General features: G+C 40.1%; 2 protein-coding genes across 8 annotated transcripts in view; one reads left to right on the forward strand and one right to left on the reverse strand.

The window, feature by feature from the left end:
* Positions 1-13548, forward strand: RBBP9 (RB binding protein 9, serine hydrolase). Of its 3 annotated transcripts, none has more exons than XM_064572777.1 (5): positions 1-240; positions 7793-8042; positions 9265-9307; positions 10306-10411; positions 12852-13047. In XM_064572777.1, exons 1-5 carry the CDS (start codon positions 173-175, stop codon positions 13045-13047), a joined length of 663 nt encoding a protein of 220 aa, XP_064428847.1. In that variant the 5' UTR covers positions 1-172. The 3 variants fall into 3 exon arrangements, with proteins under 3 accessions (XP_064428847.1, XP_045741321.2, XP_064428848.1); XM_045885365.3 differs by lacking the exon at positions 1-240 and adding an exon at positions 13322-13548 and having other exon boundaries at positions 7805-8042; positions 12852-12937; XM_064572778.1 differs by lacking the exons at positions 1-240; positions 9265-9307 and adding an exon at positions 13322-13548 and having other exon boundaries at positions 7865-8042; positions 12852-12937.
* The window catches only part of POLR3F (RNA polymerase III subunit F), a 21569-nt gene continuing 4974 nt past the window's right edge, over positions 11330-27924 (reverse strand). The window contains exons 3-10 of one of the 5 annotated variants that reach the window (XM_064572772.1): positions 27419-27486; positions 27016-27036; positions 26820-26887; positions 25158-25270; positions 21268-21411; positions 20948-21055; positions 19873-20064; positions 11330-17677 (exon numbers count right to left, since the gene is read on the reverse strand). In XM_064572772.1, the coding sequence (XP_064428842.1) occupies positions 17600-17677; positions 19873-20064; positions 20948-21055; positions 21268-21411; positions 25158-25270; positions 26820-26887; positions 27016-27036; positions 27419-27486 (792 nt within the window). In that variant the 3' untranslated portion in view covers positions 11330-17599. The remainder of the gene's footprint in view (positions 17678-19872; positions 20065-20947; positions 21056-21267; positions 21412-25157; positions 25271-26819; positions 26888-27015; positions 27037-27418; positions 27487-27924) is intronic. The other 4 variants (XM_064572776.1, XM_064572773.1, XM_064572774.1 and 1 more) reach the window with 4 other exon arrangements.

Genomic DNA, 27924 nt, shown 5'->3' on the forward strand with positions numbered 1-27924 from the left:
TCCTAAGTTCCTCCACGTTCACCTCTAAACGTTTGTCCTTCAGAAAACTCCAGTGTCTGCCGGATTGCTTCCTAGGTGCTGCCTGCACGCCTCAGGGATTCGCCCTGATCCAACATAACTTCCGTTCACCTTAGGAAGTCCCTCTCATCGCCTTAGTTACCGGGAAGCGAGAATGATGACGTGTGGCACCGGAAAAAGGAGGGGCACCGTGCGGAGGAAACTGAAGCTGGCCGGGAAAAGGTATCAGCGCGGGAAGGGGCGGGGCGGAGGGACAGTGCGGCCACTAGCGCTAGATTAGGGAATTTCGACCGGTAGAGAAATGCTTCCTTAAATTAATACCAGGTTTCCTCCTTTCGTTCGCTGTGTAGGATTCGCGTTCTCTGCAGGGACTGGCAGTAGTGCACAGTTACTCTCTGCGTGTCTGTCCCTGTCATCCATCTACGAGAAGGTGAATAATTGAGAGCTGTCATATTCAAGCATCCTAGGAGACTAACAAAACTCCTAACTTTATAGAGCACTGCTTTCTACAACCATCAAAGGCATTATACACCTTTTTATAAGTGACAAAAATGAGCACATTTATTAATCTAATCCAGAAATACAGCCTCTCTGTAGTATATGAAAATAAGAAAGCTATATAAACTTAATATTATGCTTAGAATATATCTAGACATCCAAGGGTTACCATTAATTAGTTCAACTTAATGTTAGTACAAAATTTTAAATTACCTACAGAACACCAATTAGTTTTAAGTTGATGTACTATGAAACATAATTACTCTTTGTTTTTACATAATTACTCTTAATATAAAAAGTTTGTGGAACAATTATTCAGTTTTGTTGAATAAATTTATATTTTTCCAGTTCCTAAAACATTATGTCAGAGTAATGTTAGGTTATTTAATTATTAAACTTGAATAAATTTAGGAAGTTCACACTAATTTTTCTCTCAGTCAGGAAACAAACTCAATTAAAATACATACACATTTGTATTATGGTTTACACTGAAAAAGACAGCCATATTTTTTTAACCAAACATTAAAAGAATATCATTTGCCCAAGGCTTGCTTTGATTATTTGAACCTGGATTCTTTCAGTACTAGAAATTTATGAAAAGGATATTTTAAATACAATCTTAAACATTTAAAGTATTGGAAGGGTTTTTTTTTTTAATTTTATCTATCTATCTATTTATTTATTTATTTATTTTTGTGGGGGGCGAGGTGCAGAGGGAGAGGACAAGCGGACTCCATGCTGAGCGCGGAGCTCCTGGTGGGGCTGGATCCCACAACCCTGAGATCATGACCTGGACAGAAATCAGGAGTCAGTTGCTTAACCAACTGAGCCACCCAGCCACCCCTAAAGTATTGGAAATTTAATTTCTTTATTTTCTGGGAAGTGTAGAAATATTTGATTTATGTAAGTGTGTATTTATCTCAATAAGCGAATCAGAACATAACTCCTTTAAGAGATATAATCATCTAATTTATTAAAGCTCTCCAAACTTAGTAAACATTTCACACTCCACAGGATGTGAAGACCTTTCTGGATTACAGCCATAAAGACAGACGCACAGACACACAGAGAGTACAGCTTTGGTTCTACCACTTTAGTCACAGGTCAGAAGTGAATGCAGAAACACAAAAACTCACTAGATCAGGTATCAAAGAGCCATTCTCCTTCCCAGTGGGCATGGAAATCTTGACTGATCTGAGTTCATAAATAGACAAAAAAGGCAAACAAACAAACAAAAAACCAACCAGATTCTCTGTCTTCTCCTATCCAAAAGAGAATATATCTATGTAAACCATTAATTAACTTAATGAGATCACCAAATGGTCAGAATATAAAACCAAATTCCTAATTGTTGTTGCCATCAATGGTGAGAAACCTACCAGCTGTAAATGTATCGGAAACAAAAAGAAAAATACAAAATCAGTAAAGAGAAGAAACCTGGAGAAAGAGTCAGTCCATTGTTGTACGATTGCCACTTGCATATTCACTGTTCAGTCTGGGAGCCAAAAGCAAAACATGCCTGGGCTTAAGTAAGCAGCCCATGAGGTGCTCTTCAGCAACATGATTTACCCAGTTTTGTCAGGTGAATCCATTAGGATGTTGGTGAAACCTTCAAAATTGTTAAAGTTTCAGGGATGCTTGAGTGGCTCAGTCAGTTAAGTGGCTGCCTTTGGCTCAGGTCATGATCCCAGGGTCCTGGGATCGAGTACCACATCGGGCTCCTTGCTTAGCAGGGAGCCTGCTTCTCCCTCTTCCTGCAGCTTCCCTGGCATGTGCGTGCTCTCTCTCTCTCTGACAAATAAATAAATAAAATCTCCAAAATTGTTAAAGTTTCAAAAAGGTAAAATTCTGGCCCTCATACAAATATAAAATGAGCATGTGTCAAAGATTCTGCATAACTCATTCATTAATGAGGGAACAAGTAAGGATGTTCAGACTGGTTCAAGGAAGAATTTGATTTATAGATTCATATTTCCTAACACACAAAACCCACTTGCATTTCTGTGGACAAGACTCATTTGCATTGCTATGGACAGGAAATGTTTGCATTACTATTGTTGCAGGATATCTTTTCCTTCTGTGCCTGCAGTGCCGGTGGTTCTTGGTCGCGCTGCTCCCAAAAAGGAGGGGACCCAGAGGGTTGCCACCAGAGTTTCTAAGTCTAGGGGTTTTTATGGGCTTGTTGGCGGGCTGTTTTAATTTGATTAACCCTCCATGCACTTGTCATCCAATCAGGTTTTTGTCATCTAATGTGTGGGAAAGAGTGGAGGGCTCCTTCCAGGATGGTGTAAAATCCTTTTAAGGGTAGTTTCCTCTTAGGGGGGATGGGGAGCCTGTCCCTGCCTTCCTTTCTTCCAACTATTCTTCATCCCTACCTGTTTTCTGTAAATTAATTTCTGTCTCTACAGAGTTGTGAAATAGCTTAGTCAAAGATAAAGGCACTCACCCCTTACAATCAGATGACCCCAGGGATTCCTTTAAAAAATGCCCAGTATTCCATGGAAGTTCACCCAGTAAACTCTTGACTATTTCAAAATCTTTCACAATTTTCATGATATTATTCATCATCTATAATCTAATTTCTATAATTCTGGCTCATACTTACCTAACATGAGATTCATATATTCAGCAACTTGCTGGATGTCTCTGGGTATTCTTGGCACCTCAATCTCCATATGTCCTCTTAAGTTGATTGAACAAGAAGGCCATTAGACTGATGTGGCTCTAAGGCCATGGCAGCCTACATAAGCAAACTAAAATGTAAGCATATAAATGCTTCAAGGTTATGAAATCAAAACACTGAGGACAACCAATCACAAAGAGCCATCTAGACAATCAGTTTCTTCTCTTTGCTTCCATACCTTCTCTATAAAAGTGTTTTCCCTGACTCCTGTTGGCAGAGGGCTCCTAACCTCTTCTGGTTTGATGCTGTTTGATTCAAACTGAATTTTGCTCAGATAAGCTCTTATAATTTTAATATGGCTCAGTTTATCTTTTAAACTGAATTCACTGTTCCCCTTGCCCTAAACTAACCCATCTCTTGTACTTTCTATGTCACTGGGAGATACCATTCTTCTCCCAGTCAGCCTAGTAACTAAGGAGTTATTCTTGGTCCTTCCTTGTCTGTGATGTGGTTCAAGACACCTTCTTTTCGTCTAACCACACCCTTAAGTACACCCTTAAGGCCTAACTCTGCTTGACCTGCTCTAGAGATATGACTATGACCCAACTCTTCTCAAACATTTCCTCTGGGCTGGTCTCCCAGGACATATTCCCCTGCCTCTATGGCTAAAAAAGCAAGTCTTATGAGAGGTGGGCTTGCAGAGATCTACTCATCTTGCAGCTGCCCAAGACACTAGAGTCCTTTTAGTAAACCATCTCTTGTCAAGCTGGACTTACCAGGCTTTTTCTTTGGTCTAATGGCTCCTTCAGCCTTTGGAGGTAGTTTTGCGTATACCTCCCTTAGATGATGAGAGGAATCAAAATGAACAGGCCTTGCTAAGTGTCTTCCGGTTTACTACCCTTAGCTCATATCCTTTTTTTTTTTTAAAGATTTTATTTATTTATTTGACAGAGAGAGACACAGCGAGAGAGGGAACACAAGCAGGGGGAGTGGGAGAGGGAGAAGCAGGCTTTCCTCTGAGCAGAGAGCCCAATGCGGGGCTCGATCCCAGGACTCCGGGATCACGACCCAAGCCGAAGGCAGACGCCCAACGACTGAGCCACCCAGGCGCCCCTCATATCCTTTTATCCTATTGCATTTTCCTCACGACCTACCACTCTTCATCAAACCTAGCATAAAAAACAATCTGGTTTAACTGCTTTGTTGGGTTTTCATTTCCTTATGAAGGCTCCTATGTCATGTAAAACATACTTAAAAATCAATTTGCATGCTTTTCTCTTGTTCATATGTCTTTTGTTTCAGAGTCCCAGCCAAGAACCTAGAAGGGTAGAAGGAAAAGATATTTTTTTCTTTCCCTACATCTCTTGACACCCTAAACCTGAAACTAATAATGAATCACTTGGTCCTGTTGATTTTTTTATTCTAATTATTTCTCAATTCCATCTATCTACTTAGTTCAAGCCCTCATTCTCCTTCATTGAATTACTACAACAGCCCCACAGAATAATCTCTTTCCCCAAATTTTGTCAAACCCAAATCTCACTTTGATTGCCAGATAGATTTTTCAGAGTCACACATCTGACCCAGACCTTCTGTTGTTTAAAACTCTACCTGGCTTTCCATCACTCACAGGATAAAGTAGACGCCCCATCTTGCTGTACAAGGGCCTCCATGATCTACTTACCTCAATCCTACAGCACTGAACCAATTGTCTTTCCCAGCCTATGTTGCTGTGTCTCACCTCTCGCCCTTGTGCACACCCTCCACACTGCTAAGAACAGCCAGGTTTATGTGGGGAACAAAGGCAAAAGGAAAAAATTAAAATTTCCTTACTACTTACAGCCCATTGACAAGTCCTTGAAACAGGCAGAGTGACCTTCCTCTAGGAACTCAACTGCCTGGATGTTAATACTTTCCTAAGGGCAAAAGGCCATTTTAGCTTAACACTATCCCAACCTCCCAGATCCTTTAACATATAAAAATTCCTTTGGAAACTTCCTTTATTTCTACCCCAAGATCTATTTTAGCAATCATCCTCCAAGCATATGGCCCACTGACACATCCGAAGGGTCTCATGACTAGGGTTTTACTAGACAGTAATAACGAATCTTTTCCTAACAATACCTAGCCTCCTCAGGGTCCTGGAAACCTTGCTTCTGAAATTCCTTAGAGACTTACACTATCCCTAACCCCCTCCCAACTTGAAAGTATATAATCAATTGCTCCTCACAAACCCAAGGCAGCTCTTTCTGCCGATGGGTCCTGTCCCCGTGCTTTAATAAAACCACCTTTTGGGACCGAAGACATCTCAAGAATTCTTTCTTGACCCTTTGTTCTGAACTCCAACATTTCCACATCATTGGTTGCCTCTCTTCTTTTCTCACTTAACTCCCAGGTGTCCTTCAGGACTCCAAAGAAGCTTTCCTTATATTTTCCTTTCTTCTTATTGGTTAAAACAATAATACTATGTGAAAGAAATAGAAAAGGAACCACAGTAGAGGGTAGAATGTCTAGACAGTGAGTTTGGAGACTCAGAGGCAAACTGCCTAAAGAGAGATTCTGACCTGAAAAGAAAAGTTCAGGCAAAGGAAGGTGATTCAGAAAGAGAGCTGTAGAGGCTGAGGCTGAGTCTGTCAGAAAAATGAAAATGAGGGGCACCTGGCTGGCTCAGTTGGTCATGAGTTCAAGCCCCATGTTGGGTGTAGAGATTACTTAAAATAAAATCTTAAAAAAAAGAAAAGAAAAATGAAAACATCTTTGTCAAGTTCTTAAGAATGGCTCTTTCAATATTAGCAAATGATATACCAGACATAAATGTGCATTTTTAATTCATAAAAATGATGTTAGTTTTGAAATCAAGCTATTTCTTCTTTGTTAATGATAAGCTCAGAAAATGCTCACCCAAGAGATAGAAAGTAGAAAAAAAAACCAAGGTGGATTTATGTGTAAGTACATAATCTTTGCAAACGTTATCGACAAAAACAGTCTGAGAAAGGTGACAGTTGAGGCCATTACCTTATTTTTCTCCTTCTCAAGGGAAGATTCAATTATCTTGTGAGTGAGAAGAAAGACAAATCTTAAATCTTGAGGAAGGATAGATCCTTTTTCAGCCCACAGTTCCTGTTAATGGAGTGTCATTGTTTATTGAACGAAAACCACGAAGCAAGAAATCTCTAGGCTACAGGAATGCCTCTGCTTGTTTTAATTTATATTCAAATTTTAAACAGCTTCATCGTGGTATAATTGACACACAATAAGCTGCACATATTTACAGTGTACAATATATTAAGTTTTGACGTCCATCACCACAATCAGGATGATGAACATGTGTAATGTTTCCTTGTGCCCCTGGTATTTTCCATAGTTTTAAGTAAGTGGAATAATATGGTATGTACTCTTTTTTGTCTAGTATCTTTCACTCAGCACAATTATTTTGAGATTAATCCATGGTGTTGTGTGTCTCAGTTATTCATTCCTTCTGAAGTGATTAAGGTTACATTTAAAATTCAATAATATTGAATGAAGAAAAGAAAAATTAAAGGAAATTCAGAGTCTCAGGTTCAAGAAGAAAGACTATGTCTTGTTCTTCCTAAAGAATGTGGTAGTGGGGCAGTGTATCCTTGATCACCTGCTTATGCCTGTCCAAAAAATAAACTGCGTGAGAGTGTTCCTCAGTAACAGATGCTGAAACACCTGTGATGTACACAGTGAGTAAGTCAATGGGAGGGGCAAGGAAGAAGAAGCAGTTTCCTGTTCATTCCCATTTGCTTCTTTATTTTAAAAAGATTTTATTTATTTATTTGAGAGAGAGAGCATGAGGGGGCTAGGGACAGAGGGAGATGGAGGGACAAGCGGACTCCCTGCTGAGCCTGAGATCATGACCAAGCCAAAGTCAGCCACTTAACCAATTGAGCTACAGAGGTACCCCAAGTTTATTCCTGTTTGTAACCACACATGCCCACTTCTGCCCACCTCAATATAAAAGATTTGGATAGAGACGCCTGGATGGCTCAGTCGGTTAAGCGGCTGCCTTCAGCTCAGGTTGTGATCCTGCAGTCCTGGGGCCAAGTCCGGCATCGGTATCAGGCTCTCAGCTCAGCAGGGAGTCTTCTTCTCCCTCTTCCCCTCCCTCCCCGCTCATGCTCTCTCTCTCTCTCTCTCTCAAATAAATAAAATCTTTAAGAAAAATAAAAGATTTGGGTATATCTATGAGGTATGACTGGTTCCTAAAATTTCAGGACTGCAGTATTATAACAGGTGGTAAACCACTTCATTGCTACCTCAGTTTCCCCAGTCTCTAAATTGGTTTAAGTATGTTATTCACGTGCCCTACACCAATGGGGATACCTTTTAAGAGGACAGCATTTGAAGCAATGAAAAATAACAACCAGGGCTGACAGTAACTATTTTACTAACAACTGTTTTGAAATCAGAAGGAAAAGTAATAAGAATAACAGGAGTCCTCAACTATAAATAGGTGATTTCTGTATATTTGGAACTAAAAACAGTTTCCTATAGAAATACATCGTAATTGTAGTAAAGAGAGAACATATTCTGGGCATGTCACAGCCTGTCCTAAATAAGGTGGGGAGGGGACGAGAACGCTAGTAAAAGGCAAGTGAAAGGTGGTTCACATATGATGGAAACTCCCAGGTTTGCTTTGGCCACCTTGTGCGGTAAGGACCGCCGGCGCCCCAGAACTACAATTCCCAGAATGCCACGGTGCAGGCTCCTCGGCGGATGCAGTCTGGAGCTCCCGGTACTACAGGTTCGGCTGCTGGGGGACACTGGATCCTCTGGGCTCATGGCTTCCCCAAGCAAGGCAGTTATTGTTCCCGGGAACGGAGGCGGGGATGTGGCCACGCACGGCTGGTACGGCTGGGTGAAGAAAAGGCTGGAGCAGGTAAGAGACACGAGCGGCTGCGCTGGGAAGTCAGCTTGGAGCTGGAGGGGATGGAGGGGACTGAGGACTGAAGTTTGAACGTGTGCTCACCAGCCCCTACCCCACCTCAGCACACCCCCTTTAGTATAGCCCAGTGTGTTTTCATTCCTCTCCCCGCTGCCCTGTCTCAAACACTAGAACTAGTGGTCGGAATTTTGGTGGGTAAAACTTTCTGGAAGACTTCCCTGAGGGCTCAGTCGTTAGGGTACAAGGCACCACCTCCTAGAGCCCCGTCGGTCTCCCTGCATCTGGTGCTGGTTCAGATTTGGGACTTCCCAGATAATTGTACATCTTCCTTTTCTGCTCCCTGCTTAATATTTAATATGTAAAAAAGCTAGATGTAACATATATATAAATTATGAAGTACAATGTAATGAAAACCTGAGGCTCCATTACCAAACTAAAATCTGCAACATTAACAATACCTTCGAAGCCACATGTACCTTCCCCCCATCCCATTTCCCTACCATCCTGAAAATTTTTTCATTTGCTCCAACCGTTTTAAAAATGAACGTATTTTTGCAACCATGTGTGTATACTTTGAACAATATATAGTTTAATTTGGCTTCTTTATGAGCTTTATAAAAATGGTGACCAGCTGTAGTTGTCTTGTGCATCTTGATTTTTTTTTAACCTCTTCCATAACCAGGCAATAGGACCGCTTCCTGGATTTCCATCCTCTAGAGCTCTAGCGTATGTTTCTAGAATAAAGTTCCAGGGTTGTGGCTGAAAACCAAGGCCAGAGCTACAATCCAAAAAGATCAGGGCTGAAGCTGTCCAAGACGGTGGGATCTCCAACTTTCTGTACCATGTTTCTGTACCATGTTTTACCTAACCCCTGGTGCACAGTCTGTTTGACTACAGGTCAGTTTGTCTAGAATTGCATTCATTCATGATACCTCTGTAGATATATGCCTACAGCAATAAACAGAGATGTACAAATGAGGATTCAGGTCTCTGTATATAGATGCCTACAGAGCTGGCTGGATATAAAACTACAGACAGATGGAGTTTATCAGGAGGGATTGTCTGTTCATATGGCACTTAACCCACTTCATTTCATAATATAAGCAAATACTTATTGAATTGATAAAGATCATACCAGGTGTTTCATTTCTTATTAGCAAGGTATTAGTTGTAATTAAGCTCTTTATTATAGCTTTTTTTTCCCCTCATATCTTAGATACCTGGTTTCCAGTGTTTGGCTAAAAACATGCCTGACCCAAGTAAGTTTTAAACGTGTTTTTAAATAGTCTCATCTTTTGGGTTTTGATCTCGCCATTTTCCTGGTAGAGAACAAGAATATCATAGTAGAGAAGCCAAAGGGAATATATACCTAAGAATGAACGATGGCAAGTAGTTTGGGGAAAAGGGTGTAAACCAAAAAACATTCTAGAAAATTCTAATAAGGATCAAGAAAAGCACCTGGGCGGGCGCCTGGGTGGCTCAGTCATTAAGCGTCTGCCTTCAGCTCAGGTCATGATCCCAGGATCCTGGGATTGAGTCCCACATCAGGCTCCCTGCTCGGCCGGAAGCCTGCTTCTCCCTCCCCCACTCCCCTTGCTTGTGTTCCCTCTCTCACTGTGTCTCTGTCAAATAAATAAATAAAATCTTTAAAAAAAAAAAAAAGAAAAGAAAAGCACCTGGGCTTGGTAAAATTTAATTTTCAACTTTGCAAGCAACTAGATTTTCCCTTCTAGAAGTCAACATTATTTTCAGGCAAAATTTATGGGTATTTCATGTGAGACAGAGATATGATAAAACTTTACAGCACCTATAGGAGATCAGAATATTTCAAAATGTAACATTGCCACTTTTGTTCTGACTGTGCCTGTGACTTGTGTCAGGAAATTCTTCTTTGGAAAGAAAGAATATATATGCATATGAATTTGAGAATGTCACCTAGAGTTTTTTTCTTAAGTTTGAAAGTTTACATTAAAACTTTAGAGTTGTATTTTTATTATTTCTCCGATATTTTCTTATGAGAACATGGTGAAAGATGAAAGCAAAACCAGATAGATAGATGGGCCAAAACTATGGATTTGAGTCTTTCAAACAGCAATACATAAATCGTTGGCTCTATTAAAACAGTCCCATCTCCCATTTGGTCCTGCAGTTCTTAAATTGAGAAGTGCTGAGTAGTCATCGGTTAGAAAGGTGGGACAGCATTAGACTATAAGACTGTCCCTATCAAATGACACTCTTTCTTTACCCTGAACCTTAGTTACAGCTCAAGAGAGCATCTGGCTGCCCTTCATGGAGATGGAGCTGCACTGTGATGAGAAGACTGTCATCATAGGCCACAGTTCTGGGGCCATTGCAGCCATGAGGTGCGATCCTTGCTGAATTCTCCCCCCATTTGGGCTCCAGCTGGTTTGCAGACCTCATTGCAGTTCCTTGAACATGCCAAGTATGCACCTGCCTTAGGCTTGCGCTTGCCACTGTTCTACCTGGAATACTTGTTCCTAGATACTTGCATGGCTTTCTCTAAGTCTCTCCTCGAATGTCTCTTTCCACTAAGGCCTTCTCTAGTCACTTCAAATGAAACAGCAACTTCACCCCACTGGCTCATATCCCCTTTGTATCTTGGTATCCCCCTTTTTATCTATAGCACTTTTCACCACCTGATGTCCTGTTTATTCTTATCTCTGGCCAATAGAAATGTAAGCTCCGTGAGGGTGGGACTTTGTTCATTCTGACACTGAAACCTCAGTGCCTAGAAGAGTGTCTGGAATATGGTAGGTGCTCAGTAAATATTTGTTGGAGGGTGGAGACTGTTACCCCACCCTGCAACTCCCCCAGTCCTTAGGATTCATGGCGCTTCCCTGATGCTCTCGGTTAGAACATCATGTCCCTCCCTTTAGGCTTATAAGGCCTAGAGGATAGGATTTAGCTGATTGAGTAAGCATATTAAGGTTGGGTTTCTTCCATATTTGCTAAGCTGGATGACAAAGGAATATAGTTTTTGTGTAGCCCCTTCTCCCAAGCAGTTGCTCAGGATGCCATATGAATCGCATGTCAGAGAACTTTGCCAGATTCCATAATCTTTCTGCCACACCAGAGCTATGAGATAATGCTTCCCAGTGTGGAGCTGCAGAATTTCTGTACAGCCCTAGTGTTTATAAGCTGTTAGGGGTTGTCTGGAAAATGAAGGAATCCCTTTATGCTGAAATCTATACCAACTCAAGGCCAACTGAATTTTTCTCAGGCCATTGGCTATTAAAGGTGTGCCTTCTTTTAAAGATCCCTGAAACTTACTGCAGGATTGTCCGCAACCTTCTAAAAATTAACTTCTAAAGTTAAGGTAGGCAAGGAGAAAGTTGATGCCAAAACTATGGGGTATGAGATTGTAGGGGAACAGGATACTGATTTAGTCACAGAGGACCACCCCACAGATTACTTACTAATCACAAAGGGGACAATTGTGTCTTTACAGTGGATATCTGATAGCTGTCACCTTAGTAATCACACTTAATCTCACCAATAAAGGGAAACTGGCATTGTGTGTCTCTGATGTGATGGAGTGGGACAGACACATTGCCTATGCAGTATTCTTGCCAAAAATGTTTAACCTCTGTCTAATCATGAGGAAAACAGCCAAATTCAGTTTAGGGGATGATGTACAGGACAACTGGCTTAAACTCTGGAAAAAATGTCAATGTCATTTAAAACAAAAAATTTAAAAGTGACTAGAGAGTCATGAAAACAAAATGCAGTGATCTTTGACTGATCTAGGATTGAAAAGCAGTTTTAAAGAACATTTTTGGTAAAACTGGGGAAAAATGAATACAGATAGTATTACCATCTCCGTGTTAAATGTACTAGCTGTAATAATGGCACTGTGGAGATATATATAAGAGACAACCTTGTTCTTAGGCGATACATGTTGACATGTTTAGGTGTGAAATGTGGTAAAATGAATAAATCTAGGTGCTTCTTGTTCTTCTAACTTTTCTGTAAGTTTGACATTTTTCAAAACAAATGGTTGGGCAAAAAGTTTCGCCTGAAAACAAAATACCAACCCTAAATCTTTCCTGGCACCAAGGCCTCTGGAAACTATTACTACCCCACATCTTTCCCTAGCCTAGTCTTTGCTGAGTGAGGGAACTTCATGCAAATAGTTAGCTGAGTGTCTGCTTGCCAGGCACTGTACGGGACACCAGGGTCACAAAGATCAAGAAGACTCACACCTGCCCTTAAGGAGCTGAGGTTTATTGGGGAAGATAGATATAACACGACACAAACAAGTACTACAATGCAATGTAGAGCGTGTGGCAAAAAGAAGTACATTTCCATCGTGGTACAGAATTTCTTAATATGGTTCACAGATCACTTGTATTTGTCATCTGGGTTGGGGGAGGTGTCATGTCTTAAAATGCAGATTCCTGGGCCCTGTACCAACCCTCTGAATCAGATGCTCTGGGACTGAATCTGCAGGTTAACCAACAAAGCAATGCTGATGCATACTGAAGGTAGGTTAATAGGCACATCAAAGAGAATGATTACACTTTTTATGTTTTTTTGGAAAGGATTACCAAAGAGGTTTGGACTACCTTGAAAAATCAGTAGAAACTCATCAAATGGCCAAGGGTAAGCCATTAACCACTGGGCTTGTAGTTCTGCAGTTTCCTTCCTATTTTTCTTGCTAAACTCGACAGTTGATAGCACCTGCTTTCTGTAAGCTAAATCAAATGAGTTTTCAGGGTTTTGTTTTGACTTTTTGGCAGATTTAACATTAAGTATTAGCTGACGTCATTTCTCTTTCTCCAGGTATGCAGAAACACACCAAGTATATGCTATCGTGTTAGTGTCTGCATACACCTCCGACTTGGGGGATGAAAATGAGCGGGCCAGTGGTAAGTTTGAAGGCAGAAACCAGTACAGAAAAGCCCTTGCTCTAGTCACAGGGATGTTTGTTCAGGTTAAACAGCACTGGCTTTTGGATAGGCTAAAAAAAAACCTCTAGTAGCATTTGAGAAACATTTACTGCCCTTCTTTAGATATAAATTAGGCCCTTTGAGAGTGGATAGACCACTTTCTAATGCACTGAACCCTAACTTTATGAGCCATGTACTCCCCCTTCCCAAATGGTTATGGTATCAAGCTCTACAGATTTGAAAACTAAAGGACTTCTAACACTTAGGCTCTGATTCTTTGTATCTCTGCTAGATATTTTACAATGGCTAGAAGGGAAATTATCCATGGGTGGTAATAGATTATATATATATTTTTTCCCATAGGATACTTCAATCGTCCCTGGCAGTGGGAGAAGATCAAAGCCAACTGCGCTCATATTGTGCAGTTTGGCTCCACTGATGATCCTTTCCTTCCCTGGAAAGAACAACAAGAAGTGGCTGATAGGTTGGAAGCCAAATTGTACAAATTCAGTGACCGTGGCCACTTTCAGAACACGGAGTTTCATGAACTGATTAGTGTGATAAAGTCTATGCTGAAAGTGCCAGCATAGACAGGATGGGATTTCTGCTATTTTGCATTCCGGTATAGGGGTAGAGCAATTATCAGGTTATTAATAGATAAAAATTATCTGTGATCATATTAGTGGACACATAAAACAGGTCAAATTAAGTTCTGAAAAAAACAGAAGTTCAATGTTCAAACTAAGTTACAAACAGCATTTCCATTTTCCATAGGATCTGTATCTCGCAAACTGCTATGAACTAAAGCAGTATTTTTCCCATTTGAGTCAGGACATAAGGAGAGCTTAACTACCTTTATCTGTCCAAAGTGAATAAGCAGAAATGGAATCCAGGTTTCCTGATTCCCAGTCCAGGTTAAAATGAAGTAGTTTCGTGTAGGTTGTAAGAGTGGTACTCCTCTTTGAAATGAACCTTTTGTTATTTTGGGGGGAAAGAAAACACGACTAAAGGTCCAGAGTGCTGGCTTAGAGCTCAAACCACTAGCTATTTTGAGCTGGCCCAGGACATTAAACCTAGACTAGGGCCTCCCATCTTTGACACCCTGCCCTGGTCCTTCATGGATCTGAGTCAGGGGTCTGCCAGGTCAGACAGGGACTGTAAGCCCAGCCTGGACATATATACATGAGCATAGCCAACCAGATCTGTGCTAGACCAGAGTGGTGGGGATTAGGGTAACATGGGGAACTCATGTCCTGTCTAAATTGTTGCCATGTGGGAAGGGGGCAAAGTGTTGCCAATTTTCTGATTTTTCAAGGAAAAAATTTCATGCAGTGGTTTTTATATTTAGGGACTATATTTATGTTTGTATATACAGTTCATATGTATATGAGTTGTGTCCAATACATGTACATATGGATGATGTAAGTTGGCAACGACAGTTAAAAAAAAAAATTTACAAACAGTGCAAGACACACAAAGTCCAAGCCACCCATTTGTGACCTCTGCCATTAGGATTAACTTAGCCAGGTGCTTTAAATGATTCTCTATGAAGCCTGAGAAATGAACATAATGTCAAAGGATGCAATCATGGGAACAATTTGGATTTTGTTACAAAATCTTAAGTATTTTTTAAAAGAATCTTTCCATACCTCAAATTTTGTTCTGTAAAGAATTCTACCTTTTAACTTCCATGGTCCTTTGCCTCTCTTTTAAGCCTCATTCCATGATTTCTTTTCTGATCATATTCCCTCAAAAAAATGCTTTTATTTCCCAACATTTTTTGGCTATTATGATCCCTAAGTATTGCCTCAAACAACTTCCAGTGACTTCATACTTGGTGTTGCAGAACCTGATGTTTGCTGCAAAGATGTGAATTCCCTGTTTATGTCTAAAGGAGATTCAAAGCCATCATTTTAACCAGAAAAGTCTTGGTTTCTAAATGTGCTCAAAGAAAAAAGATAAAGACTCTCAACTTTTAATGGCAATTTCTTTGGGGAATAGGAATTTTAGAATATGGTGTGGTGGGAGTCTCCTTCTTATTTTGTACACCTGGGTATTATTTGAGTTTATTATAGTGAACATGTATTACTTTTATAAATAAAAAAATTAAGATTTAAAACAACTCATTTGACACGTTAGTGAAAAGCAAATTCAATAAATCAATTGAGTAATAATTTTCTTAAAGAGGTTGTTTAGCAATGATTTGATCAAGCCTATAACCAAAATTTGATTCTTTTTGATTTGGAATTAGTCATTGCTCTACTTACTCTCAGTCTTGTTTTCTGAAGTCCTTTGTCAAAAAATTACAAACTTATACAAATAACAGTTAATAATATTTTGTTGTCCTCTTCTTCCACAGAAAAGCAACAAACCTATACAATTGAGAAATAATTAATTTTGATATTCTTCATTCCTATAATTAATCTAGACCTATGACTGTTGAGTTGTGCTATCCAATATGGTAGCCAGTAACCACAGGTAGCTATAAAATTAAAATTCAGTTCTTCATTCACACTAGCCACATTTCAAGTCTTAACAGCCACAAGTGACTAGCAGCTACCTTATTGAACAGCAGATATGGAATACTGTCATCAAAAGTTTGGGGGACAGCAAGCGTCCTAGGGCATGTATTTTTATTCTCCCCTTACCCACCATGTAATAATAATGGTTCAAAGTAAAAGTCACTCAACTTGAAATTACTTGTTTGACTTGTTTACTCAGTTGATCACCATAAAAATCATGGCTCCATAAAATTTACTCCTCACCAAACCAAGCTCAGAGGAGTTTTATGGAAGAATCCCACATAAACTATCCATTTAAACCATTGAATCATGGTCTCTCATGATTATTTGACTCCCAACGGATCATTATTAAGCGGAATAGAAGGGCCCTAACAGACTCCAGGGAATATCTATTCTCAGGTGACCAAAATACCTTGTACTAAATGGAAATCAACTGTAAGGATTAGGACTTCATTCACAATTTGATTTTTTGGTGTCGGGAGTCTACAGCTCCATAAACTGTGGTCATAGTTTACTTCTGGTAGGTAAATATCCATTTAACTATATAACAGAGGTGCAGTACTTTTGTCTCTTTTCTCCTTCAGTTAATATTCAGAATGAAAGACATGCTGTGGGAAAAGCATTTAAAGGGTCTCTTTATTCTGGTGAGTCAGGGAACTTTTGTGGCCTCTGACTGTAAGCTTTAGAATCTTTGGCTATCAAGACACAATGCAAAGTCATGAACTGCTTCCTTCTCCCCACTTGTACCTCTCCCCCAAGTTCAGTTTTTTCATTAAATAAGACTAGTGCCTCTGTGATAGGCGAGGTCCCAGGGAGGACAGATAATGTTCTTACTATTCCAGCTCTCGCTGGGGGTGGTGTAGTTTCAGGCTCTATCTTCTGTACATCCAATACTTTGTTTCAAAATGCTAGTGTCATTGAACTCTATTTCTATAGAGCTGGCCACAGACTCCACCTGGTTCTTGGTTACTGAGCTGAATTTTATTTTATTGATCCCATATATCTCAAAATAACCCTTCTGATGTTTACCACTTCGAGTATATCCAAACTGGTGTTTGAACTCAGGCCTCAGTAGTAGCTAGCTTTGAATTCCTTTCCTTTGGTCTCATGCTTTTGGCCTGGACACAGAAATCATTAAGGAGAACTACAAAGTGAAAATACAACAGCTGAGATCCTAAAAAGCTAACTTCTGTGCAACAATACACCAAATTACCTAGGATTGAAGGTACCATTAGAACTGAGAACAATTATAATGGCTTTCTGTTTAGTTTAGACCAATTACACCATGATTTTTAAGAGAGTACGGAAACAAATCTAAAATAAGAGGAGTGGTACCCTGCTCACAATAAAGTGAATGGAGCGCAATGGATTATGGGGCAATTCTAGCAGATAAGGCAGTTGAGCTGCAGAGTAAGACTTGGAAGACTTTGACAAAGAAGGACCAGTGAAAACATTCTCTTTAGGATGAGAATAATCATATTTATGCACTGAAAACATCTTTGACAATAGTCATCATTTGCATTTGAGGTAAGTACAAAGGCATAATCCTCTGAAAGAATATTTCTGATGTAAAAAGGAATGAATAGTGTGTGGAAAGGGATGTTCCATTCTCTTCCCCACTCATGCCTCCAAGTGCTATTCCTGCCTCACCGCTTTTGATTCCTTCTCAATGAAACCACTGAGAAAAGAGAAAACAAATGGCAGTAGTGAACCAGATACAAAATTTTCCAATGAAGACCTTAATAAATAACTTTAAAATGGGCATTTTTAAACTTTAGTCATTACTGTAGTATATGGCAAATATGGATTTGTTGGCTTCTTTTTCCATGAACCATCAAAAGTCTTGAAAGCTTCAGAAGGTGGTCTTCCTGAAGTTCAAAGTATTTTATTTATTGAAGGATGGATTTCACTATTAGCCTTACCTGCTTCATATTCTGTTGGCTACTCTACCAATATAAATTTAGTCTTCATAGATAAAAAAATACTTTTTCATAGCAGCAAGTCTACCCATTATTGTGAAGTTTGCTTTCAAGGGAATTTGATGTTCCATCATGAGTTAAATTATCTGCTCCCAAAGTAACTTCATTTGCAAAATGTCAGGAAAGTTCCCAGTTCTCTATTAAAATTCGAGCCACTCTGTCATATAAATACAGTTAGATGGTGAAATCTCACCACCTTCATGGCAGTCATCAAAAACCTTTAAAAAAGAAAAAAATTTACAATCAAATGAGAGTTTTAAAATTACACTGTAGGTCTCAAATGTCACCTACAACTAAAATTTCTGTTAACAATGTATCCAAGACCCAACCATTGTTTTGGGGTTTTTTTAAAGAATTTATTTATTTGACAGAGACATAGCGAGAGAGGGAACACAAGTGGGGGCAGTGGGAGAGGGAGAAGCAGGCTTCCCGCAGAGCAAGGAGCCCGACGCGGGACTGGATCCCAGGACCCTGGGATCATGACCGGAGCCAAAGGCAGACGCTTAACAACTGAGCCACCCAGGTGCCCTGACCCATTTTTTAAAGCAATATTAAAAATAGAATTTTCAGGGCGCCTGCATGGTCCAGTTAGTTAAGCATCTGCCTTCAGCTCAAGTCATGATCCCAGGATTGGGATCAAGCCCCATGTCAGGTTCCCTGCTCAAAGGGGAGTGTGCTTCTCCCTCTCTGCCCCTTACCACTACTTATTCTCTCTCTCCCCCTCTCTCAAATAAATCTTAAAAAACAAAACAAAACAAAAAGTCTATTTAAAAATAAAATTTTCGGGGCACCCTCTCCCCCTCCCCCTGCTTGTGTTCCCTTTCTCGCTGTCTGTCAAAAAAAATAAATAAAATCTTTAAAAAATAAATAAAAGTAAAATTTTCAAAGTGAAAGAGACTAGGGCTGGGGCGCCTGGGTGGCTCAGTTGGTTAAGCTACTGCCTTCGGCTCAGGTCATGATCCTGGAGTCCCGGGATCGAGTCCCACATCGGGCTCCCTGCTCGGCAGGGAGTCTGCTTCTCCCTCTCCCACTCCCCGTTTGTGTTCCCTCTCTCGCTGTGTCTTTCTCTGTCAAATAAATAAATAAAATCTTTAAAAAAAAAAAAAAGAAAGTAAGAAAGAGACTAGGGCTGGGCGCCTGGGTGGCTCAGTTGTTAAGCATCTGCCTTCGGCTCAGGTCATGATCCCAGGGTCCTGGGATCGAGTTCCGCGTCAGGCTCCCCGCTCAGCAGGGAGTCTGCTTCTCCCTCTGCCTCTGCCTGCCACTCTGCCTACTTGTGCTCTCTCTCTCTCTCAAATAAATAAAATCTTTTTTTTTTTTAAAGATTTTATTTATTTGACAGAGAGACACACAGCGAGAGAGGGAACACAAGCTGGGGGAGTGGAGAGGGAGAAGCAGGCTTCCCGCCAAGCAGGGAGCCCGATGCGGGGCTCGATCCCAGGACCCTGGGATCATGACCTGAGCCGAAGGCAGATGCTTAACGACTGAGCCACCCAGGCGCCCCAAATAAATAAAATCTTAAAAAAAGACTAGGGCTGTATTTAAGAACATGCTATAATAGACCTGCTTTGTGATTATAAAGTTAGTGAGTGAGAAACCTTTCACTGTAGCACTAAGATGATCTGCTCACCTGCCCACTGGGCCAAAGGCTATCAGCAGATAACAGGAAAGCAGATCTACATACATCACTAACCAAAGGTTTCATGTTAGCTACATTCCTTTCTTTGAAGGGTGCTAAACAGAATTCCCAATATGCTCGCTGTTTTTTCTAGGACTTGAAACCAGCACACAGAGAGCTTAGGCATATAGACAAGGGCTGGTATAAGGAAATAAAATCTACACCAGCGGCCCAAGAATATAAATGCCCTGAGGGCAGAGGCAGTGCCTGTGCCACGCAGCTGGCATGCGCGAACTACATGGAACCGGATGAAGAGTGCTGGGGCGCACTGCGGGGGAAAGAACATGTTCGGGTTTGTGTCCTGGTTGTTACTTCGAAGCTGTAGCCCCTACAGCTTCCTTAGCTTCATGCTTATGCGGAAATAATACCGCTAGCTCCAAGGGACAGAAGTAGGATTACATGAGACCATAAATCTTCAAGAATATGCCTGGCCTGTGGTGGGTTCTCAGCAAATCTCATTTCCCTCCCTACTTAAGAGTTAAATGATCAGCCATCATTAAAAATTGTCCATTTCAGGGCCATGAGTAGAAAACACAAATTTCCCTAACCTGGTTATTCTAAAAAAGAATATAAAGCAATGACTTGTTCATCAAGGGCCCGTCATCAAGGTTACACAGAGGTCTGAGCCGCTGTTGGTCAACCCTGAGTGTCAGAAAACGAGTGTGCTTACTGGTAAGTTAGGTGGTATTTGCACTTGGTGGCAGTCAGGTATGAAGTGAAACCACTTTAACTCACCGGGCAGAGTCCACATGGGGCCCGGACCAAACCCGTGGGTGGGATGATTGGATTGACTGCTCTGTACAGTTTCATGTGTCCGTCTACACTGCCAACTGTGCCTTCTTTTGCAGCAATGATAGTCATCTCCACTTTCCCATCATAAATGAGTGTATTTAAGATCGTTTCAATGTCCTCCATGGACAACTCTACCTGAAAAGGGGATGCATTAGAAAGGACACAAAAAGCACAAGAAGACATCCTTTGGGAGAGTCTTTAAACTGTAAAGGGTCTGCAATTCCTTGGTGAAATGGGGAAGCATTATGCTGATGAGTCATTAAAAGCATGGGTTGAACAACAGCCCAGGTTAGCATAAACCACAGAAATGCTAGGGACAGAACTCTAACCTCATGCTGAATTTGACACTTTCTATTTGTCCACCCTCTTCAGTAAAATTTAGAAGTCTTTTAACATTTTGGGGGCAAGAATTTGATGGGGATTTATAAAATGTTTGAACAGAAAGTTATTTTAGACATCAAATAGTCCAAATGCCTACTTTTTTTATAAATGAGAGATCTAGGGTCTAGGAAATGAAAATGACTTGTCCAAGTGGCCACTTCAGTTTCTTCTTTGATGATGAAAAGCACCCAGCATGGTGTCTTTATGTATAGGTCTTCAAAAGCATATACTGACACCACTACTCATGACTTACAAGAGGGACACAATACCAATAAATGACAACGGATGTGATGACTGATATTTGGTATCTATGTTGAAATGTCCCTGAGAAAGTCAAGGGCTTGTCAACAGACTTTTGCATTTTGGTAGTGCAATGCACTGCCAGGCCTCTACTCTGCTACTCTGTATCACAAGCTGAGTACATACAGATCCCACAGTGCCTGATGGCATGACATTCACCTTTGTCTAAATGGCTTAAGACAGTGCTTTCTCAAAGTGGGTTCTGCAGAATGTTCATAGGTATCACCTGAAAAAAGGGTCTGGGTCCAATTATGTTTAGAATATACTGTAAACTACATTCCTGTGATGAAGAGTAACCTTTAAAAAATAAGATGAAAATTAAAAACTGTGCTCTCACCTTACTGATCCCCAATTCACAGATATACTTCCACACTTCATGTGATGAGGCAAATGAACTATTTCTTTGTATCATTGGATTCTGTTTGCTTTCCCGTGCTGTTTCTGCCTATAAGGGTAGAAACATAACTCTCAGCAAGAACACTGTTTTCTGAATACAACTATATAGCGTGAAATCAACAGCAGAATACATTGTTAAGTAAAAATTACTGATTTGAATATTTTCAAGTCCTATAAAATATGATATACAAGATTAAACATTCTTGATGAAGCAACTTTTAAAAAAAGATCTGCAGTGATGTTTCCTCAATTATGCCTCACCTTGGTTTGTAGGAATTTAAAACACTGTTGGTTAAGCACCTCTACAAATTCTGATTCAAAATCCTGGTCACTGTACCAGGCTCCACCAGTCACAGACCGGTCCGGTTGCACGTTATAGAGCATATATACTTTCTTTTTTGAGGCCTAGGAAAAAATGCATAGTAGATGTGGTTATAAGATAACCAAGTCTTCCGGGGTGCCTGGTTAAGCATCTGACTCTGGATCTCAGGGTCATGAGATCAAGCCCCCGGCTTGTGCCCACGCACTCTGAATGAATGAATGAATGAATCAGTCTATATTGGGAAAAAAAAAAAAAAGATAACCAAGTCTTCCAAAACTGAGATTTAAAAAAAACCCTTGGGGTGCCTGGGTGGCTCAGTCAGTTAAGCATCTGCTTTCAGCTTGGGTCATGATCCCGGGGTCCTGGGATCGAGCCCGCATTGGGCTCCCTGGTCGGGCTCCCTGCTCAGTGGGGAGCCTGCCTCTCCTTTTCCCTCTGCTGCTCCTCCTGCTTGTGCTCTCTCTGTCAAATAAATAAATAAAATCTTAAAAAAATAAAATAAAATAAAAATTTAAGAAGGGGCGCCCGGGTGGGTCAGTCGTTAAGCGTCTGCCTTCAGCTCAGGTCATGATCCCAGGGCCCTGGGATCGAGCCCCGCATCGGGCTCCCTGCTCCGCGGGAGGCCTGCTTCTCCCTCTCCCACTCCCCCTGCTTGTGTTCCCTCTCTTGCTGTGTCTCTCTCTGTCAAATAAATAAATAAAATCCTTTAAAAAAAAAGGAAGAAGGGCGCCTGGGTGGCTCAGTTGGTTAAGCGACTGCCTTCGGCTCAGGTCATGATCCTGGAGTCCCGGGATCAAGTCCCGCATCGGGCTCCCTGCTCAGCAGGGAGTCTGCTTCTCCATCTGACCCTCCTCCCTCTCATGCTCTCTGTCTCTCATTCTCTCTCTCGCAAATAAATAAAATCTTAAAAAAAAAAAAAAAAGGAAGAAGAAAATATCCAGACTCAATTATACTCAGGAAGAGAAACAGACATACTTCGGACCCTTTAATTTTATAGCAATAGTGTTACAGCGGAGATAGACCTATCTACTGAACTTATTAAAAACCTTGGGAACTCAGGCGCCTGGGTGGCTCAGTCGTTAAGCATCTGCCTTCCGCTCAGGTCATGATCCCAGGGTCCTGGGATCGAGCCCCGCATCGGGCTCCCTGCTCAGCGGGAAGCCTGCTTCTCCCTCTCCCACTCCCCCTGCTTGTGTTCCTGCTCTCGCTATCTCTCTCTCTGTCAAATAAATAAATAAAATCTTTAAAAAAAAAAAAAATTTAAGAAAAAACCCTCAAAACTTTTTTCTTTGGAGCCAGGGGTGGGGGAGGGGCAGGGAGGGAGAGAGGTGGGTAGAGAGAGAGAGAGACTCTTAAGCAGGTTCCACACCCAGCATGGAACTGATGCGGGGCTCGATCTCACAACCCTGAGATCATGACCTGAGCTGAGATCAAGAGTCGGATGCTTACCTGACTGAGCCACCCAGGCACCCTTCAGAACTTTATATTTTAGAGCAATTTTAGATTTACACAATTATTATAAAGACGGTACACTTATCTCGTGCTCAGTTTCCCCTCTTAATATCTTATATTAGTAGGATGCATTTATTACAATTAATGAACCAATATTGATACATCATTATTAACTAAAGTCTACACCTCACTGAGGTTTTCCTTAGTTTTTCCCTAATATCCTTTTTCTGGTCCAAGGACCTAATCAGGATACCGCATTAAATTTACTTGTCATGTTTCCTTGGCAAATTCTCAGACTTTCCTTGCTTTTGATAACTTGCCAGTTCTGAGAATTACTGGTCTGGTATTCTGTAGGACATCCCTTGACTGGGATCTGTCTGATGTTTTTCTCATGACTAGACGGGAGAAAGGACACGGAAGAAAAGTGCCCTTCTCATCACATCCTGTCAAGGGCACTTGATTGTCACCAAGTGATGACTGATCACCATCAATATGACTTCTCAGTGTTGAGGTTAACCTTGATCATGTGGCCTGAGGTAGTGTTTCTCTGTTTTCTCCACTGTAAACTGACGTCCCCCCCCCCCCGAGCCTTTCCATGTATGGAAGGACATCACTATGCAGTCCACACTTAAGGAATGGGAGTTACATTCTACTTCCTTGAGGGTGGAGTGTCCACCTAAATTACGTGGAATTCTTCTGCACAGGAGGTTTGTCTATTCTGCCTCTATCTACTCATGGGAAGATCTGTCATTTATTTACTTATTTGAGAGGGAGAGAGAGCAAGTGAGTGCAAGCAGCAGGCGAGAGGGACAAGCAGACTCCGCACTGAGTGCGGAGTCCGATGTGGGGCTTGATCTCACGACCCTGAGATTATGACCTGAGCTGAAATCAAGAGTCGGACGCTTAACTGACTGAGCCACCCAGACACCTCGATCTGTCATTTATTTAAACATTTACATCTGTATGGACTCATGAATATTTATTTTATAGTCTGGGTTATAATCTAATAATACTTTAGTTTGAAACTTTGAAAACATCATGTAAATGAAAGAAACCCGACCCAAAAGACCACATAGTGTATGATTCTGTTTATACGAAATGTCCAGAGAAGGCAAATCTACAGAGACAGAAACTACATTAGTGGTTGTCAGGGCCTATGGGCAGGGAGGCTGGGGAGTGACTCCTAGTGGGGTCACATTTCAGGGGTGATGAAAATGTCCTAAAATTAGAATAATGTGATGGATGTGCGACTCTGTGAGTATACTATAAACTTCCAAATTGTACATTTTAAACATGTGCATTTTATGGCACGTCAATTATCTCAATAAAGCTGTTATTAAAAATAAAGATGGAGAATAAGGATTGGCAAAGTGAAACTGGGTGATTGGTATGTGGGGACTTGTATTATTTTCTCTACTCTTGTATATATTTGAAATCATCCATTAAAAATGCTGAAGGGAGATAACGTTCTAAATTAGGGACTGGGGGGCGCATGGATGGCACAGTTGGTTAAGTGTCTGGCTATTGATTTTGGCTCAGGTCATGATCTCAGGGTTGTGAGATCGAGCCCTATGTCAGGCTCCACGCTCAGCACCAAGTCTGCTGGAGATTCTCTCTCTTTCCCCCTCTGCCCCTCCCTGTGATCATGCTCCTCTCTCGAAACATAAATAAAATCTTTAAAATAAATAAATAAATAAATAAGGGTGTGGTAAGTTAAAAATATCATTTGATAAATAAAATCTCTGATGAACATCAAATTCTTATTTGCTGAAATCCGTATTCAAGCAAACTTTAGTTTAGGGGAATCTCGGGTCTTCTTCCGCCTAGGTCAGTGAGGTTAGCAGCTGGTGTTCCTGATGGAGCCAGCTCTGGAATGGCAACCCTTGAAGGAGGTCATGGGGTGGGGGGAATGGGACGAGGAGGACGAAAAACACCATGTCTTGGAACAGATGCTCTACCAGGGCAGAGATCTTTCTCTGGCTTGTTCACTAATGTAGCCCAAGCACCCACAACAGTGCTTGGCACAGAGCAAACACACAATAGGTATTTGTTGAATGAATAATCTAACATGCTAGAATGAAGTAAATTATCTTTCATGCTGAAAATCCAGGAAAAATGTTCATGATTCCAAAAATTCCTTACTGAAGAGTATAGTAGTTTTAGCTTTTCGAGTGGGTGAGACACAAAGAGTTAATTAGGCAGTGATAAATCTAAGCAGTGTCTCCAAACCAATACAATATGGACTAAATTTTTTAAAATCTTTTTGACTAGTAGTTTTAAATCATGACATAGCTTAAAGAACAGTAAGATCTTGAAACATACTTGGAGCAAAACAATACAGTGAACACTTGGGGTAAGGAAAGAGAAAACTACTCACTGCCACAGACTTAACAGCTTTGATAAGCTTTTTACTTTCCAAATTCTTTAGAATTTTGTTAATTTCTGTTAATGGCAAGTTACTTTTGTATCGGATATCTCTGCTCCATATTCCTGTAAGAAAGTAAAGTAAAATGAGTTCAACACCATAGGATTTGTGTCTACAGTCCTACTGCTTACATCGCAGGCTAAAACTAGCAAAATATGTATATATGTATACATTCCTAGCACATAGCTATGGGAAAAACAGTGACTTAGAGTAAGAATCTCAGGTAACAACAAAAGTATGCAAAATGATAAAGAAGTTAGGTGCTTTATCTTCTAACCAGAAATTTCTTGGAATCCTAGTGTGGCACCTTTTTAAAAACATGTGAAAAAGATACTTTTTAATGGAAGAAAAATCTTGAATGTTGCTGAATTAACTTACATTGTGTCTTCCATCCCCTCCTACACCCCAACTTCTGTTTCCTATTATTTTTATTTTAGATTGTATTTAGATTATAACTTCAGTTTGGGCCAAGGTCAGCTACCACTGTCAACGGAGAGCAAAAAAAAAAAAACCTCTTTATGTAAGCATCTGTGTGCCTGTATACCCATTATTTATACCCTATATTTAGGAGATGAAAAATGAAGATTGAGGTTCTCACAGCCATAAGCCCTGTGCAGGAAGCCAGGATTTCTCTTTCAAAGAAGGGTTGTATGTGGAATTTTATATTAAACATGTTACCTTATTTTCTTCCCAGCAAAGAGGCGTAATGAGATAGGAAGAATTAAAAAAAAAACAAAAAACAGAGAATGGCTTTTGTCATATGTCTATTTTTAAAGTATTACACTCCTAATAATATAAGAATGATGGGGCGCCTGAGTGGCTCAGTCGGTTAAGCGTCTGCCTTCGGCTCAGGTCATGATCCCGGGGTCCTGGGATCGAGCCCCGCGTCGGGCTCCCTGCTCGGCGGGAAGCCTGCTTCTCCCTCTCCCACTCCCCCTGCTTGTGTTCCCTCTCTCGCTGTGTCTCTCTCTGTCAGATAAATAAATAAAATCTTTAAAAAAAAAATATATATAAGAATGATATATGATTTCAATTATATCATTATTGATACATTGTTGAAACTAATATCAGGGAATCAAATAGATCCTAAAGTGTAATAATAGCTATTTAGATAAAGGTCTATAAGAGGGATAGAGAAAACCGAAGTTGCTGAGGGACCTCTGTTGGGACACCGCCACACTGCACTGGACATCCCTCTGGTTTTTGCAAAAACCAGAGAGATGGTATTATCCACAATTTACAGATAAAATGAAGAAATGAAGGTCTCCAAAGTTTAGAAAGTGAGGATTGGAAAAAAAAAAAAAAAAAAAAACCTTAAGTTTTAACTGATTTATTTTGAAATCAATAGTACATTCCAATGCTCAGAATTCAGAAGTTTCTTTCCATCCCGGGCAACAGCCACCTAGCTCCTGCCTCCTGTGAGCTAACAGCAGCAGCATCACACCTGGGTGTCCTTCAAGCATATGCACAGTACGTATTTCTATTTCCTCTCCTTTTAATATACATGGCAGCATTTTTTATACACAGATCTGTACCCTGGGAAGCCAGCGCTCAGTCCCTATTTCGGGTCCTAAAGACAATGTTTTTTTCCTGTTTCTTCCTTCACATGCTTACCTTTATTTCCTGCATCCTCTATGATTTGATATACTAGTTTTTCTTGGTTATCTGATCCTTTCATTTTACTGCAGGGGAATAAAATAGAATTAAAAAGGCAAAGAGATACAGGATAATCTAATAATCTACATAACTACTTTAATGAATTAGTAGACAAGGTCATCACATTGACTTATTTACCAAAATAAGAGCTTACCTTAAAAAGAATGAGACAGGGCTGTATGTACCAGAATGAAAAGATGTCCAAGATATAGTAAGTGAAAAAAACAAGTTGCAAAACAGTATGGATAGCATGATCCCATTTTTGTTAAAAAAAAAAAAAAAAGAAAAAGGAAAAAAAAGAAAAAAAAGAAAAGAGATTATATATATAGTATATAAATATATAATCATTTCTATATATTTATATATATACCTAAAAGAAAGGACATATACCAAATTATTAAGAGCAGTTATCTCTGAGAAATGGAACTCATGATAAGAGGTGGGGATGGTATGCAGGACAGGTTTACATTATGCAATTCTATATTGACATTTCCCCCCAAAACATTTATTACATTTGTAATAATTAAAATTTCTTAAAATAAAAAATTGGGGCTTACCCAGCATTCTGAGAATCCTTTATTCTATACAGAAGTCCTGTATTGCTCCTTAAGAGATCCAACTGACCCTAAAGTTTGTTTTGTTTTTTATAGAAAATAACAATGAATTATTTTGGAGATATTTCAAATCAATCACAAATGTTAATTTTTTTAAAAAATTTTACACAAACCAAAATATCCTACCCTGCACAGTTGTTAGTTCCTCACTTAAGACTTAAGTTTTTGCCTACATATCACATGTAATATATTTTTGAAAACATACATAGCTTCTTAGTTTGTCATTTTCCAAAATATAAATACCTAACAGTTTCCTATATGCTACATTCTGACTTTGTTATATGACCAATGCATAATGAATTCTAAAAAAGCAGCAGCTTTAGAATAATAAATAAAAATCCACATTCAAATTCAAACAAATTCACTAAGTATATATAATATAAACATAAAAATGAAAATATAATTTGTATAAATAAAAAGTTCAAATAAAGACTAACATGCATAAATAT

This window comes from Mirounga angustirostris, unplaced genomic scaffold (genome assembly GCF_029215605.1).
Source record: "Mirounga angustirostris isolate CCGP_5_RB_7025 unplaced genomic scaffold, mMirAng1.0.hap1 SCAF_10, whole genome shotgun sequence".
NCBI classification, from domain to species: domain Eukaryota; kingdom Metazoa; phylum Chordata; class Mammalia; order Carnivora; family Phocidae; genus Mirounga; species Mirounga angustirostris.